At 40.1% G+C, this 21,405-nt stretch overlaps 2 protein-coding genes across 2 annotated transcripts; one reads left to right on the forward strand and one right to left on the reverse strand.

Moving 5' to 3' along the window:
• The first annotated feature begins 3,756 nt into the window (after nucleotides 1-3,756).
• LOC122983892 (protein FAM222B-like) lies at nucleotides 3,757-12,928 on the forward strand. Its single transcript, XM_044354070.1, has 3 exons — nucleotides 3,757-3,887; nucleotides 6,250-6,377; nucleotides 6,856-12,928. The coding sequence occupies exons 2-3, from the start codon at nucleotides 6,296-6,298 to the stop codon at nucleotides 8,919-8,921; spliced, it is 2,148 nt and encodes a 715-aa protein (XP_044210005.1). The 5' UTR covers nucleotides 3,757-3,887; nucleotides 6,250-6,295; the 3' UTR covers nucleotides 8,922-12,928.
• On the reverse strand, nucleotides 11,343-20,369 carry LOC122983891 (transient receptor potential cation channel subfamily V member 1-like). The gene is made up of 15 exons (XM_044354069.1): nucleotides 20,105-20,369; nucleotides 19,536-19,690; nucleotides 18,925-19,077; nucleotides 18,458-18,595; nucleotides 18,060-18,364; nucleotides 17,647-17,823; nucleotides 16,986-17,141; nucleotides 15,539-15,634; nucleotides 15,366-15,436; nucleotides 15,095-15,260; nucleotides 14,944-15,010; nucleotides 14,537-14,853; nucleotides 13,796-13,920; nucleotides 13,171-13,280; nucleotides 11,343-13,085 (listed from the first exon to the last, which is right to left on the reverse strand). The coding sequence occupies exons 1-15, from the start codon at nucleotides 20,242-20,244 to the stop codon at nucleotides 13,006-13,008; spliced, it is 2,256 nt and encodes a 751-aa protein (XP_044210004.1). The 5' UTR covers nucleotides 20,245-20,369; the 3' UTR covers nucleotides 11,343-13,005.
• Between the last annotated feature and the right edge of the window lie 1,036 nt (nucleotides 20,370-21,405).

Here is a 21,405-nt window from a genome sequence, read left to right on the forward strand (position 1 = left end):
TTCAGAGCGTCACCACATGAAAACAAGACAGATGGAGTAGTTTTTTTCATCAGTTAGTTACTATAATAATGATAATTAAGAAATAAAAAGAAACTGATTTGGTGAAACCGTTTATATGACAATATTTCAGCAATAATATCTCACCTTGTACACAATCACATAGTTTAGTAATTAATGTCAAGGATAAAACATGAGATGCTACTTTTGCTGAAAAGAAAGTTGGAAAAGATCCTTTGATGAGCCGCTAACCCGACGTCTCCTTCATGAAAAGCAGAATATCGAGTTATAACCGACCAGTCTGGTGACAGCAGGTGATTTAATGAAGGTAGAAATTATTTATATTTATTTTATATTTTAATCCGTTACTGCAGCACATCTGCAGCAAGTATTTTTAGTTTGATCTTGTTGTGAGACGTCTGTTTCCATGGCAACGTCTCCGACCAAATTTCAACCAAAAATACAACAGCTGTCTCTGTGCTGCTTCATATGTACGAACGTCCCACCTGTCTTAATCCAGTTCAAGTTACAGACGACTGTTATTGTTGTCATGCTTTTTATCATTCTTTGCTGATACGTAGTGACTTGATAATACTGTGATCATACTGATTTGTTTTTTTAGCAAGCAAATATTTTGAACTTCACATGTGTCCGTTGTATAAAATTGTCTTTTTTAATATGTTTTTTTTTGTAAAACGGTTTTTGTTATAATCCAACACACTGTTCACTGTGTCTCACATGGCCATGACTTCCTGTATGCTCTTGTTGCTGCATGCCGTCCATCTGTACTCAGAATAATCAGTTCACTCTTAGTTCATTGTCATTCTAATAAATCAAAATGCCATAATTTATTTATTGATTTTTTGCATTTCCTATTAATTATCCTTTTTTTTTAAAATTATTTTACAGACAAAACTTTACTCATTTCACTCACTCAGCCTATTTAATCTTGGTTCAAAAGGTAAAAATGCTTTAAGGTAGAATGATGTACGATTACAAACTAGTGATGATAAAGTATTTAAGATATAAATTAGTGTGTAACAGCACCGCGGTTCTTGTTTTGTTTATGTCATGATTAGAATTTTCTATTAAAGGAGTTTTAACCAGGTATCAGAAACTTCTCAAATGATTTACTGCATTGTGTATATAGAAGCCTTGTGTGTGTGTGTGTGTGTGTGTAAGTTGTAAAGTGTATGGAAGTACAATTTAGCCATCTATTTCCTGAAACAGCATAATCATAATGAAACCCTGCGTGGTGACCTTTAATTGATCCAAAAAATGCATGACATGTGTCCAAAAACAAAACTAAAATAACAATAATTAAAACAAAATAAAACTAATTAAAGGCATGGGGTTTAATGACAAATTAAAACAAGTATTCTTTAAATAAATATTCTGTTCTTCATTTCAGTGCTTTATCAGAATAAACAGACACTTGACACTTTTACAGCGTCACTTTAATTTGCTCACTAAAACCTCCGTAAACACTGTTCTCTTAACTATCCAGCTGCTGGACTGAAGAAGCTGAAGCCAGCTCCTCTTCATCACATTTTGATGAACAGGTTCATTACATTTTTATTATTTATTAGTTCAATAAAAAGATGCTACAATAGAGCATTAATCAAAGCAACGGTGTTCCCGAGACAGAACAATATATTTAGTCTAAAGCTTTATTTCAATTATAATCACTTTGCAAGCTTTATTTATTTTATTTAAGCCATTTTATCATTTTTTTACACTGATGGAAGGCAGGGAGATTAATTTGATTACAATGTGTTTTTTGCAGGGTTTAGATAAATGCATGTAAATAAACAGCATTCACTTTTCAGTTTTTTGTTTTTCTGGTGTACATTACTCAGTATATTTACTCAGCTATTAGTTTTTGCTTAAACTCTACTACATTTATTTCACAAGTGTAATTACTTGCAAGGTTTGAGGTTATAATTTTAAACGGAAAAACACAGGCTGAGATCAGTTTATAATATCTGATCTACTATAGATTAAATCATCGAAAAACACCTAAAATTAGCTCCACCTCCATATTAAAGGACGGATTCAGAATTTTTCAATTGTGTCTTAAAACAACAGTCAGGAGCCCAAATGAACATTGAAACCTGTTTTTCTTGCTGTAATCATTCCTCCTGTTCACACTGACCGTTAGAAGATCCCTTCATAATGACCTTACAATGGATGTGATGGAGGACAAAATCCACAGTCCTCCTTCTGTGCAAAATGTATTTAAAAGTTTATCTGAAGCTAATATGAAGCTTCAGCGTCCAAATGAGTCAAATCAAGTAGATATCTTTCAACGTTAGTCTTTTTAGTGTCAAAGTTCCTCTCTTTGTTACTATACTTCCACCTGCAGCTCAACAGGGAAACACTGTCCGAGGAAACACAAAGAGGGAATTTGCTGCTAAAAAGACTGTAAATGTGTCAGATATCCACTTAATATGACTAACTCAGACTGCTGAAGCTGAATAGAAGCTTCACACAGACTTTTAAATGACTGTGTGGACACACTGTGGATTTTTGGCCTCCATCACTTCCATTGAAAGCACATTTGAAGGATCTTTTAATATCCAGTATGAACAGGAGGAATGATTACAGCGAGGAAAACCTCTTTCACTGTTACCATGGACACCTGACTGCTGGTTTAACACACACTGGAAAAATTGTGAGCCTGTCCTTTAATGCATCAATAATGATTAATAATGATTAAATGATATAACACGTTTACTTTTGATACCCAGGCAGTGGTGGAAGAAGTATTCAGATCCTTTACTGCAGAAAAAGTACCAATACAACAATGTAAAAATACTCCATTACAAGTAAAAGTCCTGAATGAAAAATCCTACTACAGTTAAAGTACATAAGTATTATGAGCTTGATGTAGTTAAAGTATTGCAGTAAAAGTACATAAGTATTATGAGCTTGATGTAGTTAAAGTATTGCAGTAAAAGTAGTGGTTTGGTCCCTCTGACTGATATATTATTATATATGACATCATTAGATTATTAATAGTGAAGCATCAGTGTTAGAGCAGCATGTTACTGTTGTAGCTGCTGGAGGTGGAGCTAGTTTACACTACTTTATATACAGTTAGCTAGTTTAGTCCAGTGGTTCCCAACCTAGGGGTCGGGCCCCTCCAAAGGGTCAGCAGATAAATCTGAGGGGTGGTGAGATGATTAATGGGAGAGGAAAGAAGAAAAAACAAAGTTCTGATACACAAATCTGTTTTCAGTTTTTGGACTTTTTCTCTAATCTTTGATTTTTGCTGAAATATTGGATCAATTGAACATTTATTGAAATGAAAGCATGTGAGAAGTTTAGAGGGAAAAATCACTATTTGGTGGAGCTGTTAACAACTCATAGACATGTGAAATGTGACCCCGACTACACACTGCTTTTTGTAAGACGTCAAAAGCCAAAAAAGGTTGGAAACCACTGGTTTCATCTTTAACAATGTGTTGTATTTTAAAAGCTTGTTATATTATCCATTGTGTCAAATCTTCATCTGAAAGTAACTAAAGCTGTCAAATAAATGTAGTGGAGTAGAAAGTACAATATTTCCCTCTGAAATGTCTAAATTGTACTTAAGTACAGTACTTGAGTAAATGTACTAGGTTACTTCCCACCACTGTACCCAGGCCACCGCCCTGGAGTTGAAGTAATAAACGTCTCATCTGGGGGGATTATGGATTATTGGTCAGGCGTTTGCCGGTGATGTCTAAATGCAGAACAGGGGTCCTTTCTCTTTGCGCATGCTCGACAAATGTTGCTGCCGTCGCCCGGAGAAGCAACACACTGGGGATGGTCTCTTCATCATTAAAAACAATATCAACGGTATATCTCCACAAAATGAAGTTACCCTACTCATAGATTCGCGAGGAGTAAGTATTTTCCTCTTTAATACAGGTCGCCTCGGCGGGTTTTTGTCAATGAAAAGCTAAAGTTTGCCTAACAGCTGGCCTGGTCACAATAAGCACAAAGAAGCTCCTTATTTATTGTGGTGCTCGACTCGTGGTTTCCTATTGAACGTTGTAATTTTCAGTTTTAATTTCGATATAGGGGAAGTATCGAGGCCCTGCAGTCAGCTCAGTTTGTGTTTGTCAGCTGAAATAGTCCAGCAACATTATTATATCGGTGCTAACGTCAGCTAGCTGTTTGAAACTACAGCCGGCTGGGTAGCTACACAGATGGCTAACGTTACTAGCTGCAGACGGGCTGCCTCAAACTTCACGTAGCCCACGATGATGGTTGTATTAAATACGTCATTCGACACGTTCAAACGCCTTGCAAAGGTTTAAACTAGCTGGGGACGATGCCGTAGCTTTACACGGTAAGTGTGACCTATGTCTGTAGAAAAGGTCACATTATTCAGTCTGCATTAATGAGGATCCATTTTTCCTTTCCTGTTCCTGACAACACTCACTCCACTGCGTCCTCCTGTGGAGTGCAGAGGATGAAAAGGCAGAGCCACATCAACACCCAAAGCACTGGTCTCATATCTAAATTCATTGTAATGTAAGTCATATCACCAACAAACCCAACAGTGGTTAAGAGATTTGGAAGACTGCACCACTATTAACGAGTCATCTTCCAGTATTTCAACAGTGGTGATGAACTAGTGATGAATCATTGAACTGTCTGCAAGTTGATGATGAATCTGCAAAAAATTGTGTGACTAAATCATAGGATGACGCCTTTTTTTATATTTGTAGTTGTCTGACCAGAGTGTACTTAACCTCAGTAAGTCATGAAAAACATTTCATGTAAGGTAACACGAGGCCAGGGATTACAGTGGCTCTGCAGCCCTGCATGACTGAATGAATCTTACTGACATTTGATGAAGAAACTGTATTTCATGTAAATCTGTCACATCATGGCAGATACCCAGTCCACTTAATGAGATCAGTATCAATTCCGATCTGGGAAATGGGGATTGGTGCAGGCCTAGGAGTGGCACTGGGTATTGGTAATGAAGACATGGATGTCTGTTTCTTATGTTCTCCTTGTAAACACCACCTCTTTTGTGTTATTGCAATATATTTGAGCTGTAAACATGTACAGTAAATACCCAAAGACATCAATTTATCAATTACCTGATGAGCCATTTGTCACAAAATGTTTCCTGTTAATGGATTTTCATTTTTCAAGCAAAAAATACTAAATATTCCCTCATTTCATCTTCTTTATTGTGATGATTTGCTTCTTCTTTTTTTTCCTTTTGTGATGGTAAATTAAATATCTTTTTATCTTTTGTATTTCACTTGAAGATGTCACCTTGAGCTTAAAGAGACTCTAACAGACGCATAACACTATTTATTAATTATGTAATTAGTGAAAATAATTGTCAGATTTACTTGTTAATGACAAATTATTGCTAGTCGCAGCCCTACTGGGGATTTGGTTCCCCATCTCTTTCATTGTAAGCACATTAGGAAGGATTTTATAATGGCCACTGTGAACTGGAGGAAGGATTACAGCGATCTAAAACTGTTTTTAATGTGCATTTGGGAATGTGAGTACGGTTTAAGGACAGACCTGAAAAAAATGTGAACCTGCTTTTTTTTTGTTTTTGGCCTTAAAAAAAAATAATGCAGCGTAGTCAATCTGACCAGAGATATGAGGTTGTTTTTAGTTACTTACACATCATTTTGAAGATTTATCAGCAATGTGTTGATGTTTGTTGAAATACTAAAAACTGACTCGTCATTGTGGTGCAATCTTTACAAACCAGCGTATCGGTAAGATCGAGTATTAAATAAACCTTGAATAAGATCTCCAGCTTTTCAATTTAATCTACAATAAAAATGTATTTGGATTCAGGGACCAGCGCTTCGTTTTGGGTCTAACTTTTTCATAACATGACCTACTAAACCATGTTCAGCAGAGGAAATTGTGCTTCTTTTTTTTTTTTTTTTAACTGTGTGCTTTTGGCTCAGCCTCATGTGAGTTTTAAGAAGATAGCCGTTTGGCTGCAGTCTGCCTTCATGCTGTGTTCTATGTGCTGTTTTGTTCAAGGCGAGGAAAAAAGGCTTTTTCACATCTCCATCTTGGCTTTTTTTTTTTTGCGAGCTGCAGGGTGTACGCAGTGAGCTTTTACAGAGCCATGATCTCAGTTTATTACAAGCTGCCATTTGCAAAAGGTCACATTGTACTGGATGTGAAAATAGGAGATAGCAAAGTCATTTCACACCAACGTAAGTGTCTATCAGTGGCTGACTTGCGCCTGCTCTGTTTCTCCCCCAGTATGGTGAGGAGAAGGTGTCCCATGCTGCATTAGTGGAATAGTGACATGCTGGCCTGTCTGCCAGCATCAGGTGACCCTACCATCCGACTTCTCTCCCGCACGCAGATGAACACTGGACTTCAGAAATGTATGTGCTTTCTTTCACCGTGTTGTGGTTTTTATTTCCTCTTTTGAAAGTAGTAACTTCATCATTGGTCAGCGTTATGGACCTGATATTACTTTTACATCCTTTACATGACAAAGATTGTGCAAGATTATGTCATCACTGACCCCTAAAAGCTTAAATTGTGATGAACAAATAAACTCTACCTGCAAGATAGCTTCAATTCTAGTTGAACAGTGTACATGATCCTGGCTTTAATGTAGGAGTTGAACAGTTAAACACATAATTAAGCATTTGATGCAAAACACTCTTAAGAGGCAAAGCATGTTTTTGTTATCCATAAAGCGCTGTGCTAGCTGCAGTAGCAGATAAAGCTACGATGAAGCAGCAGCACATTTTATTCACACATTGCTTATTGTCATAGTGATGCATTTCAGTATATAGTGTTGGTCAGTGTGCTTTGCTAGCCGTTTCTGGTCGTCTAACTTTTTACACATTGCAGGGGAAACTACACAGAAGATGAGATCTGTCAGCTATCCAACCCCAGCAGAGTTGGATGCCTATGCTAAGAAAGTTGCCAACAACCCTCTGACCATCCAGATCTTCCCCAACAGTGTCAAAGTACCTCAAAGGAAGCACATTCGCCGCACAGTAAACGGGCTTGACACATCGTCGTCCAGCCAGCGCCACAGTCCCTACCCCTCTCAGGTCAGCGCCAGTGGCGGCCTGCTGGCTGTCCTCCGTGCGCCTGCTAAAGGCGTCATCAAAGAATCAGACGGCAGCCGCGCCCGACAGCTTCATAAGGCCGTCATGAACCCTCACAGTGGACCATACGCCACTCAAAGCACTTTAAACCTTCCTCAGCCTGCTCCTCACCTACAGGGCCCGTCGCAGCCTGTGGCCCAGGCTGCCCAGAAGCAAGGCATGGTTCACCCGCAGGCGCTACAGCAACAGCAGCAAAGCATGACTCATCCAATGACTTTACAGCAGCCTCAAACTTTGCCGAACCCACAGGCTTTACAGCAAAGGAACATGGCTCATTCACAAGCTCTGCAGCGGCAGCAGAGTTTGTCCCAGGTTCAGACTTCACAGCAGCAAAGATTGGCTCACCCACAAGGCATACAGAGGCAGCAGAGTCTGCCTCACACCCAGGCACTACAGCAACAGCAGAGCCAGTCTTGTCCATCAGTCATACCACAGCAGCATCTTTCTCACCTGCAGACATTAAAGCATCAGACGGCTCCTCCGCAAGCTTTACTTACACAACAAGGTGTGACTCAGGATCTGCGCCACATGTCTGATGGAGCTCAGCTTCCGAGCCTGCAGCATGCCCAGGGTCTAGTTGGCTCACAGCCCCCTCCCCAGGCTGTGGGTGCAGGACCTCCGACCATGCCTAACAGCCTCCAGCAGCCCCCGCCGGGGGCATACGGGCCCCGGAAGCTCCCTGACGCAGATGCCCCACCAAATGTAACTGTATCTACCTCCACCATCCCACTGTCCATGGCAGCCAGCCTGCATCAGAACCGGCCTGGCGACCTGAGCAGCATCGTGCACCAAATCAACCAGTTGTGCCAGGCACGGGCTGGCATGGGCTCCACCTCAGTCTGTGAGGGCCAGATCGCAAACCCCAGCCCCATAAGCCGCAACCTGCTGATCAACGCCAGCTCAAGAGTATCATCTCACCACCTGGCTCTGGGCGCTGTGCCCAGCTGCCTTATTGTGGGACCCCCGGACAAAGCTACAGCTCAGACTCCCAGTGCTGCTCTCCATACACAGCCCAATATAGCTGCTACTAACAGTATGCCTGCCTTTCATACAGACCAAGAGAAGGTACAACTGCAGCAGCAGCAGCAGCAGCAGCAGCAGCAGCAACAACAGCAGCAGCAGCAGCAGCAGCTTCAGCACCATTTACATCAGCAGAAACAACAACAGCAGCAGCAGCATCAGTTACAGCAGCAGCAGCATTTACAACAGATACAGCAGCTGCAGCAGCAGCAGCGCTCCTGGGCCCAACATCAACTGGCTCACATGCAGCAGCCACCCGAGGGGGCCCATCCCTGCAAGAACCCAAGGATGGAGCCTCCGACTGAGTGTGCTTTCCCCTCTCGAAACCTCAACTATTCCCACAAGCTACCCAACACTGCACAGTCCTTCCCTCTAAAACACCCAGCAGAAAAGCCACGACCATCATCCCCTGTTAACTGCCCAGTAGGTTCTATGCCTTACATTAATGGCCACTACATGCAGCCACCGTGGGGCAGCATCCCATCCACAGCAGGTAACAATGGATCTGGCCCTCAGGACATCCCAGTGGCCTTCCAGGGAGGGCAGGCTGCTGCCTCCACAGACCGCATCCCAGGGGCAAAGTACAGACCGGGGAAAGAGGGTCTTACCGGCCAGTCGAAGTTGTTGCAGAATGTGGATTTCCTAGGAGGTGACTTCCAGATGCCCAGCTTTCAGGAGCAGAACATGGATGTGATGGAGAAGATGCACAGGTCAGCCATGGGCCAAGTTCAGGAGCCCAGTAATAGCGGAGGTGTCCACACTCATCACCCAGGCTACCGATAAAGCGTGAGCTTATCCCACTTGGTGTGTTTTTTGAGTTTTTTTTTTTTTTTTCCTCAACAGCTACTTTCAGCTTCTAATGGTTTATTCTTTAAGATCTTGCAAGTGATCAATTACATTTTATTGCTTCAGAGCTTGATTTGTAGACCCACCAGGTTGTGATGTTTCAAAGTATTCCTCAGGTCTTAAGCCATGTCGTACCTTTTGTTGCAGATGAAGGGTTTTTGAGATTGTTGTTCCACTGTTGAGTAGAAATTCCTCTTTTTTTCATCACTGGCATGGATGTGCTGCTCTTTGTTCATGTATATACAGTGTTCTAAAAATATTCAGTTGCAGCTGAGAATATTCTTGCCATAAGATTGTCACAGTGCTATTCCCAGGTTGACATGGAACAACTTTTTTTCAGCATTTGTGGCCTTACAACTGCCCAAAGGCAAGATTTAAGGATGTCCTTGTGTAATGTTTATATTTGCAATTATTTATCCTTTTAACAGGTTTGTGATTCATTTTGAAATGAGAAGGTTACATGTATATGCAATTAACAAGACTGTTGATAAGGTTTTTTTTTTGTTTGTTTTTTTTTTTTTGGTCCCAGGAGCTCCCTCCCTCCCCCCCCCCCCCATAGTTGAGGTGTAAAACTCGTTAACGGGCCTAAACGAAAGGCGCGTCTCATCTATCAGGAATACAACATGGCTTCTGAACTGCAAAAACCCCGTGAGCGGGTGGTCCGGGTAGTTATTGCATTTTTGTTCCATGAGGTGATCAGTGTGCAAAGAATGGCTACCTATCATCACTGTTGAGCAGAATTTTTTAGTTACTGTAAATACAAGACAAAGCCAGCACTAGCAAAAAACAAAAAAACAAAAAACAGTAACATTCTCCATTTCTGAGATTCATGTTCTTAAGTTGCGAGTAGTTTCTCTTAAGTTTGGAAAAGTCTAAAGTGCCCTCTCTCGTGTGTAATATTTCAAGAATTGCTTTTTGAAGAAGTAGTCTTTCTTTTTATTACATATTTTTTTTGTCGTAATTCTGTAGATGGTCCTACCTAAACTGTAGAAATTTACTTTTTTTTTTTTAAATGTTACGCTTAACATTTGGCAAAGGAGCAGAGGACTCAGTTAGCCCCTATTTGTCTATAGCTAATGTGAAACAGAATGGCATCCCATTGTTTATTAAAATAATGTATGTATGTGAAAAAGCAAATTGATCACTTGCAAGCATGCAAGTACTTCAGATAATGCAAGCTGGGAAAACGCTGAATTTCCCCTCTAATGCATTTCCTCACCACTTTACTACTGTAACGCAAAAGTGAACTGATGTGGTGTCGACATAATCTGTGTGGCTTGTGGTGGGCTGTTCATCTACTAATCACTGGCCTTACCCTGTGTTGTATTTCTGCTACCTATAAGGAAAAAGTAAGAACATTTTAACGCAGGTTATGTTTTTTGCTAGATGTGTCTAGCATGAAGCTCTGAACCCCCCATCTCCTCCTCCTCCTCCTCCTCCTCCTCTTAAGTCCTTTTTTTTTTTTTTCGGGTTGATGTTGTCTGGGCATATTATTGCTCCGCTATCCTCAAGCCTTCTGGAATAAGCCTTAAATGTCACAGTAGTTATCCTCTACTTAATACTTACCATAACTGACCTTTCTTTGCCAGGATCCAAACTTAAGTATGGCTTCATTGTGAGAAAGAGAAGAAGAAAAAACAAAAACAAAAAAAAAGTTCCCCCTGAGCTTTGGTTCCATTGGAAATCTGTTAAAACTGTCAGATCATTGTGATCGTATGTATAGGCAGTGGGAATGGATGATATTGCCTTAAATGGAAATATTAAGGTAATAACGCTTCTCCTACCTGTTGATAAATCACCATCCTACTGTCTCAAATGTTGCCTATCTATCAAGGATTTAAGATGATTTTATGAGTAAAATATGAATAGTATTTAGCAGAGTTAGTAGGTATGTAGAACAGGGCTGTAGCAGTTATTTTTAAAGTATTTGGACTGTGTTTTTAGTTGTTATTAATAAATATTCTGATTTATAGTTTCTTAATTTATTTTTTTTGGACCACTGCATCCTGAAGCCATAGGTGTTTTTTCACATTAGGTGCCATAGGTGACACATATTGACACAAACGGTGTGAACTGATTCGTCTTCACTCAGCGTCGAAAATAAAAGAGGTTTGCATCCATCGCTTTAAATCCGATGTCTTTCACAACGCCGAGCATTTTTTTTTTTTTTTTTCCTCTCTCTGAATCATTCTCAGAACACAGTACAGGTCAAAAGGGAGAAAGAACGGCATGATGATGATGATGATGATGATGATGATATCATCTTCAGAGAAAGACAGCCGAGATGCAAGCCGTAGCTTTTTTTGGATTTTGGTCTTCATACTTGATGGCAGTTTATTTTATTTTTTTTTTCCTGGCTCTCATTTTTGATGTGCCTGCCCCTTGAAGCTGCTATTGAATTTAATCTTAACACACACTAGTATGATTGGTGTGTGCGTGTGTATGAATAGTAATGATGTATGGGCTGTATCAGTGGAAATAAGTTCAAATTTATGGGATAGGCACAGGGCTAAATTTGCCACCACTTAAAACGCTGGTAAATTTGGCTGTTTGTCTGTATCGCCGGCCATATTTGGGAATTATTCTATATTCTAAATATATAATAACTGACTGGTATTCTAAGTGGCTAAGAGTGATTTCCAGGAGTCTGACACACTGTGGCCTAAAGACTGACAACTCCCAGGCCTGTTTGGGTTTCTTTAACTATAAAAAATCAACAGTCACTGAGAGAAAACACTAAACAATCTCACAGACCTGTCCTGTTAAATTCTTTTGAACTGCCTCGTTACAGCCTGACATAGGTTCAGGTTCTACAGTTTCATATGAAGTGCCTCCACTGGGCGTAGTATGGAGAAAAAATGTGTGAATGGATGCTTGCGTGTGTGTATGTTAAGCTTGGGTACTTGCACACGGACTGTGCACGCAGACAAAAAGGTGCACGAAGTTAATCTCTGATGGGGGACCAAGCTACTTAGTGTAACTACTGATACTGTGTCATGGACTGAAGTCCTGAAGTGTGCCACGATTCCTAGACACTGTCGGGATGTGTGAACTGTTTGCTGCTGACTCACTGACCAAAGTGACCAAGCGTCCCTCTCTGTAACCACCCCCAGCCAAAAGCCTTGGCAAGCTTGTATTTGGGAACTTAATGTTTATAACAGTAATAAGCAACAACCTGGTGACATAAAGGAGAGCTGCTGCCCTCATTTGGACTGTTAAAAGAAAAATCTTGTGAAGTAAAAGTGTAAAGATGTGAACAGAGCATAAAATAATCTAGAGCGAGGAGTGGTTCCTGTACTGCACAGTACACCCCAATTGTTTTTTCTCCAGGCAAAATTCAGATCTTTGTATGTTTTTTGTGGTTCCATTTCACAATATCATCATGTAGAGATCCTACGTCTTTTCACCCAACAGTACATGTCAATATGCACTGTAAGAAATCTTAACTACTTAAGCACATTGTAGCTCATGTTAGTTGACTCAGATGGCAATATTTATTGGGGCACAGGTATGTACCAGCTCTCTCTAGATTTATTTTTACTCTTAATAAATATGATTGTCTTTGATTATCGAAGATCTATCATGAACGGTGGTGGAGGGGGCCTTACTTTCTCTACTTTGTGAAAAATGTGATATTCCAGTTTTGCCTAACCTTCAGGAATAAAATGTCTTGCACAAACATTCCCCCCCTAACCAAAATAAAGTTTGCAAACACAAAGCTTTTGGTGTGTGACTGGTCTTTTATGATGTACATACAGACGTACCAGATGATTTTAAGTGTGTAATGTGTGATCATTCAGATAAGAAGACAATCTACAGGTGTGACTTGTTTACAGACAGTTTGATTAATTGCTGAAATCATCCCCAGTTTATGGTAAACATCCTGTATATACAGTACCTTTAAGAAATGGAAAGTAGAATATAAAAAAATTTGTATCAAAAGTCAAAACAACCCTTGACATGTTTAGAGGGAGAGGTTACTGGTGCTCTCAATAAATGTCCATGTGATGTTCTGGTGAAGTTAAGGAGCGCCGGACTGCTGCGGTTGGCGTCTTCTTCCACGAATCCTCTTAAATAGCGGATTTAAGCTCCACATGTTCCCTGAAAGTAGAATAAATGTAAATTAATATTATTAGTGACATCTTAGCAACGATGAGTCGTACGTACGTACGGTCTGCCGGCCTACCGTCAATCTGGTCGTGGGACTGTGACATCATCATCATGCGATTCCCAGGATCTTCCTCCCGAGTTACGCCGACGTCCGACCGCCATTGTTTCCAGTTGGTTTCCCCCACCCTGAAGTTGAAGAAGACTCATGCTTGACATGACTATATCCTCATAATCTGATATTATGTTAAAGGACTAAAGGGTCAGTTCACCCAAATACAAAAACACATTTTCTCCAATTACCTCTAATGGTATTCATCATATTCTCTTCAACAATACAGGGTTGCTTTATTTATTTAAATACTGCAGTGTGTTTTTTCCAGAACATCTCCACCCTGGATATTCCACTTACTGTTTCACTGGAGCAACTTTCTACCAGATAAATGGTCCTCATGTGAAATAACTCACAGTGAATTATCTGTGGATTATCTCAACCAGGCAGTACACAAAGCACCACATCTCATACTGTAAAAACCAAAACCCACCTGCATGGTTACACACCGTTAGCGGTGAGAAAACGTTTCTTTGTTAAGGGTCATTTCACCCAAATTAAAGAACCAGTATTGTGCTTGTGATTGCTGGGTGTCAACAGGACCCACAGTTACACCGCAACTAATTAAACAAATTAAACAATGATGGTTTACCTGAAAAACGTTCTGCACTCATCCGGCTCGTTTCTGAGACACACCGTCTTGGACGCTGCAGGGTACAGTTTACTCATCAGACTCTTCGGCAGAGTCCTCTCCAGGTCCAGGATGGTCTGAGCCCTCTGAGCATGTGTGACACATTGCGAATGGTTTAACCCTCCTGTTGTCTTTCCCGTCGACCATGTAACTTTTGTCCTCCCGGGTCAATTTTGACTCGGGGAGGACAAAAGTGCACAGGCGCTATAAATTTTAATAAAACACCCAAAATTCTATGAAAGTAGTGATCATTACTTTTGGTATGGAACCATCAATGTGATTTTCAGGCAATTAGATGAAAGAAATCTGATATATTTTCTGATATAAAAACATTTGAAAACGGGTCAAATTTGACCCGAGGACAACAGGAGGGTTAATATTTTATTGCATTATTGGGTTATGATCAATGCATTACTGCTGCACAGTGTAATCAACAACACTGCATCATATATTAACTGCATGTAAAATCTTAACCGATAAAGTATTCAGTAATTATATCAAGTACAATATTTCTGTTTGAAATGAAGCCAAGTTGAAAACATCTTAATGTTATTATTCTAAAAGAAATCATTCATCATATTAAACATGAACTGTTTCCTGTGTTGGATCTACTCCATCCTGGATTTGTGGGCTCAGTCTAATCTTGTGAACTTTAGGTTTTGGGTTCTGAAAGCAAGTGAACAGACTATAACAGCTTCCTACCTGCAGATTCCAGATGTTTTCACTTTCTTTGGAGATTCTTTCGACCGTGTTGCCCATCAGAGCTATGAGCATGTTGAGCAACAGGATGTAAGTAAGAACTATGTACGAGATGAGAAGGATGTAGAAAACTTCTTTGTACTGGACATGGTCAGTAAACTCCAGATCTCCCATTCCAATAGTGAACTTGAACAACTCCAGTGTTGTAAAACGGATATCGTTGTAAGTTGGCCTTTTGCATTTAAATGTCTCAACACTATATGTCCTTCCATGTGCCCGTGTGCCATTGGCCACCTTATCATCGATAAGGGTGACGACAGCTGAAAAAGAAGAAGATTTAAGTCAGAAGTCTTAATCCTGCAGAACATCTTAAGCCTTTATTCTGTATATGCTTAACCTTTTTGTCTTACCAGCAGAGAATCCAAAGAGGAAGACGCTATAGAAGCACAAAAAGTGCAAGATGTCACCCAGGATCATCTAAAATGAGAAAAAGACTTAATGTAACCAGGCAACCCCTATTATAGTGAGACTGAAAGTAACTAAAAGTAACTTAAATCTTACTCTTTGCATCATGACATTGTACATCCCCATTTGTTTAGAGCCTCTCGAGTAGTAAAGAACGTTGATCCAAGCGAGAGCCAGCGAGAGCACAAGAAGTCCGACGTATTCTCTCAGTCCACAACAGTACAAAACAATGCAGATCAGAAGAAGAATTGCTTGCAGGAAACTGTAAAAGCAAACAAAGCGCGAGCGTTAAGAAAGATAATATTAAAAAGGTATCCTTCACGAAACATCTGGGCGTAAAATTATTTCATTTTTTTGATACACTTACAAAAGAATGTCACAGTATCCGTCGATGTACAGAGCCTTGAAGGTCGGCGGGTTCCTTTTGAAAATAGTTATCTGAGGATTTAGAAGTCAGACGTGTGGAAATGTGAAATTTGTCTGAAATTAATTTAGATCTTTTTGTGTGTGAATTAATGGACCCGATTCCACTTTTCTCACCGCTTTATAGAAAAACCACACCGCTCCGAGGACACTGATGAGCTCACCGATGCAACGCAGGTAGTCGAGTGGGACATTTTCAATGGGAAACGGTGGCTGGAGGTCAATAGATCAACAGTATTTGTTTAAGCTGATTAAAGGGAAACTTTGGTATTTTTTAACCTGGATGCTATTTATCCATCTTTTTGTCTCTAAGTGACTGATAGGGATAACAATTTTTGAAACTGGTCCAGTATTGAGTGAGAGAGTTTCAGCTGGCAGCTGTGAAACGGTCTGTGACATAAGTCTCTGGGGCAATAGCGCCCATCAACGTACGTCCACTAAAAGTGTTTTTGCGACTGACAGGCTCAGATTGTTATTATAAATGTCTGACAACATGGAATTATTATCATGGAAACAATTTTCTTTACATTTCGCTTGATCCGGTCTGTTTTATATTGTGTCTGATAAAGTCTCGCTCTGAAATCATTTACATCACATTTCATTTACTTCTTTCATTTAGCAGATGCTTTTATCCAAAGCGAGGTACATATGAGACTGATGCAACACAAGCAGGGATCTAGTCAGGAGACAACAACACCAGTAAGTGCCATAAAGCTTAAGTTTGGGCCCAATAGGACATAAATGCCAACAGGCAGCACAACAAGGCAATGATTAGAGTACACAGAGTGCATAGAAGTATGTTTTGTTTTTTTGTTTTTTTCTGTCCCTACAGTTCATCAAGTGCAGAGGTGTTCGTGAGAGAGCTTGGTCTTTAGTCTTTTCTTAAAGATTGAGAGGGACTCTGCAGATTGAACAGAGTTTGGTAACTCGTTCCACCACCGGGGAACTACAGAGGAGAAGAGTCTAGCTAGTGACTCAGGGCCCTGTTGTGGTGGTGGTGGTAAATCTCGTGACAGTTGAGTTGTTGTCGAAATCAACTAAATATTCAGCCAAGACAGAGCTGGAGAGGGGAGTGCTGGGAGGAGTTTGTTGTGTTGGAGTACAGAACATGTAGCTTAGTGTTATCTAAAAGATTTTCAGAGTCATGGCTGAATATTTAGCTGATTTCAGAACGAGACTTCTCCTTGAGTTAGACTTGTTTAGACACAACAGGCTGGATCAAGCAAAAGGTAAAGAAAAAGGTTTTATTTCTCTGTTTGATTCTTTCCATAATGTGTCAGACACTGATAATAACAATGTGAGCCTGTCGGTGGCAAAAACACTTTTAGTGGACGTACACTGATGAGCGCTATTGCCCCAGAGGGTTAAATTACAGCCTGTTTCACAGCTGCCGGCTGTCCAGCTCAATACTGGACCAGTTTCAGAAATTGTCGTCCCCATCAGTCACTTAGAAAGAAAGATGGGAAAATAGGGTCCAGGTTGAAAAATACATCAGTTTCCCTTTTAAGTTGTTAAGACAGAGTTTGTACTGTTATAAATTGGGATGGTTTGTTCAGTGTCTTACCTTGCCTTCCTTTCTGTAGAAGGCCACGGTGGTGAAGATGATCAGGTACGTCAGGTAAACCAAGAAATTCATCAAGAATAATTTAGAGGCGAATTTGTCCCACTTATCCTTGAGAAGACTGCGAAGAGGCTCGATCTGGAGCATCTCAGGGCGATTCTGAAGCAAAGGGTCACATGTCAAATTCCACATTAAAAAAACACTTCACATTCCTCCGTTGTAACTGTGCTCGTGACAATGATGAAGGCTTGTTTGCTGAAACACACCTAAGAGTCTATGTAAACTGCTGCCAGTTTATTGAAAGGTTTTTATTTGCTTTTGTGATGCCACTATGCCAGTTTATACTGTATGTTTAGCGTCCCATTCACGCCACATTAACTCTGTGCTTCACATAACTCCTCCATTATCATTGACTGTGACATAATCTTGTGACATATCGTCTGATAGGAGGAAGTAGGATCTGGGATTCAGTGCAATGCAATCACTGACTCTTTTTGTTATTATTGTGTCAAATACCATACATATAGTGCATAATTCCATTTTGATGTATTATGATTTTGCGTATTGCACTTGATTATGTTAACTATGACCCCTCCTGTCACTGTTTAAAGATTCCCTTCACGTACTAAACAGTTCAAAATAAGATAAAATAGATATCGCTAACCGGAATTTCACTCCCAAAGACGATTATCTCCAACACAGAGTTGTCTTCGTTGGTGTCGATGGAGCTCGTGTCATACAGCGAGGAGTGAACGGGTCCGTAGAACCACTCTGTGAGCTTTCTGGACAGCGGCCTCGTCTCCTCATCCGTGAATTCCCGATGCAAAATGTGCCTGAACAGCTGGCCGATGAGAGATCAGAAATGACATAATCATCTTTTATGATATTTTATGACATCATATGCCTTGCACACATATTTCCATGAGCAGGTAGAGTTAATCTACATGGGTGGACACTGTCATAAATTTTATGTTATGTTAATGTTGCAGGGCAGTGCATTCATGCTTAATAGGGCTGTTACTGTCAATCTGTATCTGAACATCAACACAAAGACCTTAAAAAGAAAAGTACACCTACCCCAATCTTGCCTAGCTTGGCTGCTAACTTCAGAGGAGTAAACCCGTCATTATTTTCAATAGCTTCCAACTGAACTTTTCTTTTTTTCTCGAGTTTGTTGTGGTGGATTAGTATGTCATCATACGTCTTCACAATCATATCTGTGTTTTCTGTGGTGTTGTCTGCTATGACCACCAAAGTGTGCAAGACTGTGTTTCCTTGGGAGTCTTTGTCAGTCAAGTCGGCATTTCTGTAAGGGTTCTCCATGAGGAAAGACACAATATCTGGCTGGTTGGTGCAGGCAGCCAACGACAGAGGAAGCTCTCCTGTTGAAAACACATGACGGCGAGTTTTAATGATACGATTTGATCATAAACAACCGGGATAGAAAATGTAGCTCCTGGTTATTTTCAACCCACCAAAATAAAACCCCAGTCCTGCTTTACGCTGGAAGAACTTCCCGTTGGCTTTGGCCTGCACATCTGCTCCTTTCTGGACCAGCAGTTTCACGTGACCAAAGCTCCTTCTCTCAATGGCGACGTGCAAGGCTGTCTGACCTGTGATGTATTTTGTTGGTACAGGAAACAGGCTGTTAGGGCTTCATGATCTGTACAGTATTTGACATCCTCTTTCCTTAGACCAGTGTTTTTCCATCCATGTTTTAGATGTTTCCCTGCTCCAACACACCTGATTCAAATAAATTGGTCGTTATCAGGCTTCTGCAGAGCTTGATGATGAGCTGATCATTTAAATCAGGTGTGTTGGAAGAGGGAAACATCTAAAACATGGAGGGCCGAGGGGCACCAGGACCAGGATTGAAAAACACCGCCTTAGACCCCCGGCTTCAGACGCACATATATACACATGACAAGTTAATTTTACCTACCGTGGTAGATCGGATCTTTGTAAGATGCGTTGATTAAATTTTCTAAATCTCCAGTTTTCTCTGCTATGTCGAGGAAAACTTCAATGGTGTCATTTTTGCCGTCTTTGAGGTTCAGCAAAGCTTTCAGGAGTGCCGTTTTCCCATTTATTTCATCTGAAAGTTATGATACATTACAAATTTTTCTTTCAAATCACATTTCTTACATCATTAAATGGTGTTTCAAATAATTCCTATTAACTTAATGAATATTTACTACAATAACCCAAACATTTACTATGGAAAGCTTCAAATCTCACACCAATTATTATATAAATTGTATTTAAGAATGTTATGGACCAAATAACATGATTTACTTCTTCAGATTCACTATTTTTTACTTTGCTTTATCTATTGATTTAGACATTTTCTCTTCTACTTGCCCCCAGTTACACCTTTTCTTAGCAAACAGCAACCAGGAAACAGTCTTGTTTTGTTTGACCAAAATGCATTTCATTAAAAGAAACTATTTTCTGAGGACATGTGGCTCTACTGTTTCAAACTAACATGGTCCTATCAGCTTGATCTTGTCAGTCACAAGTAAGATAAGACAAATAAAACTGGTTCCTACTTGCCTGTGAATTCTGGGCTTGTAAGTTGCTTATCATTAACCCGCAGGTAGTCAAGCAGGCTATTGAGTTGAGTTGTGTTTCCATGAGATGCTGCTTCAAATATTCTTTCCCTGGTGAATGCTTTACTGTAAATGCTGCCAACGCTGGTGCTGTATTTTCTGAAAGGTAGAAAATTATACAAGTCATGAAATGGATTATGTAGTTATGTAATAATTCACTGCAACAGTATTTCAACACTTTGTGTCAGATGACCAGTAAACTATATAAATATCATATGCAAAGAAGACTTTGTTAACATAATATTTGTATATGAGTCTTTTGGGAAAACAGACTAACCTGTGAACAAACAGCTTTCAGCAAGCTGACACTTGTTTACCTGAAATCCACCAACATGTTACCTGACACTTAGCAATCCCTGAAGGCTATAATGCAAATTCCTCTTAGAAGCAGAGGCACACCACTGATTTCTATGCTGACATCTCCAGCAATAAGTCATTTAATGATTAAAAGCCACATACATAACATGTGAGGACTAAATCAAACACCAGTTCTTCCCCCATATAACCAGTTACCTAGATAATGAATCATTGGTGTCCATAGGTGCAGGAGTTATCTCTGAGCTGTCTTTTTTAAGGAGCCAATCCAGACCATTTCCCTCTTCTTCATGGCCTGTGTTTGCATCCACTGTGTCCGACGGCTGTCCAGCTTCCATCTTCTTTGTTGTTAATAACAGAGTCTTGATCGTGTATGACAACAAACTGTTTACTTCCTCTAGAAGCTCATCAGCTATGATGAGCTACAGCTGCGCAGGTGTAGTATTGCAAAGGTTAAAGGCAGCACTGAAGCAGAAACGGTGTTTGTTACCTTGGTTATGCTCCTCCCTCTCCACAGAGAGCAAGAGTAAGCTTGTTGTTTGCCTAGCAGCAGGTTTCCAACTGAAGAACATACAATCAGAACCCTAACCCTAACCCAAAAATACACAAGATTAGGTTATTTTACTGTCTGATTATATAAATACAATGTATTTATTTGGCAGGGACAGTGAATATTAATAAACATTGCTGTAAATATGCCAGAATTAGCCAAAAGGCTGGTTTTCATCTGTTGTCCCTGGTCAAATGTTACAATAGGCTCCCTAAAAGTACAAGAACTAAACAAAAAAAAGGTAAAGATAAAACACAATTGCTGAAATATGGTACAGGCAGCACCTCATGATAAAACATTGATAAAATTGACATGTTACATTAGAAAATGTCGATGTAAATACAGCTAAAATGACGTGACAATATTGAAGCAAGCAGGCAGTAGCCAAAGAAGCAGATGAAGCAAACAATAGGATATCAAGCAGCATTAAACAAATATTGGTTGAAGCAAGAAGGCAGTAGCCTACAAAAACAGTACACGAAGCATGCAACAGGACAACATTAAGCAGCATTAAACAAATATAATTTGAATCAAGCACGGAGTACAGAAGCATATCAAACATGAAGCAGGCAACTCCTACAGTATATATGAAACAACAACTTAGAGCTACATAAGAAACACAAACCACAACGGACAACACATGCAAATACAGTAGTTTGAGAAACATGAGAAAAGTTCATAGACTGACATTAACAAGGAGGCAGCAGCAGAAAGGAAGTGGTTTTTAGTGCTGACAGATTCGACGTCCAATGAGTAACTGTTTTAAATGAGAACTAAATGACTAATATATGTGTTGAGTTCACTCTTGTGGGGCTCTAACAGAAAAGGCAGACTGACTAAAGGCTCTTGTGGAATAATACAGTTCCTTCTTGTGACTCCTCTTGTGATCCGATACGAGTTTGTTCTTATGCTATAACAAAACCTCCGAGTAGGGGGTTGTGGGGGTTCA

The sequence above is a fragment of the Thunnus albacares genome, chromosome 6 (genome assembly GCF_914725855.1).
Source record: "Thunnus albacares chromosome 6, fThuAlb1.1, whole genome shotgun sequence".
NCBI lineage: Eukaryota > Metazoa > Chordata > Actinopteri > Scombriformes > Scombridae > Thunnus > Thunnus albacares.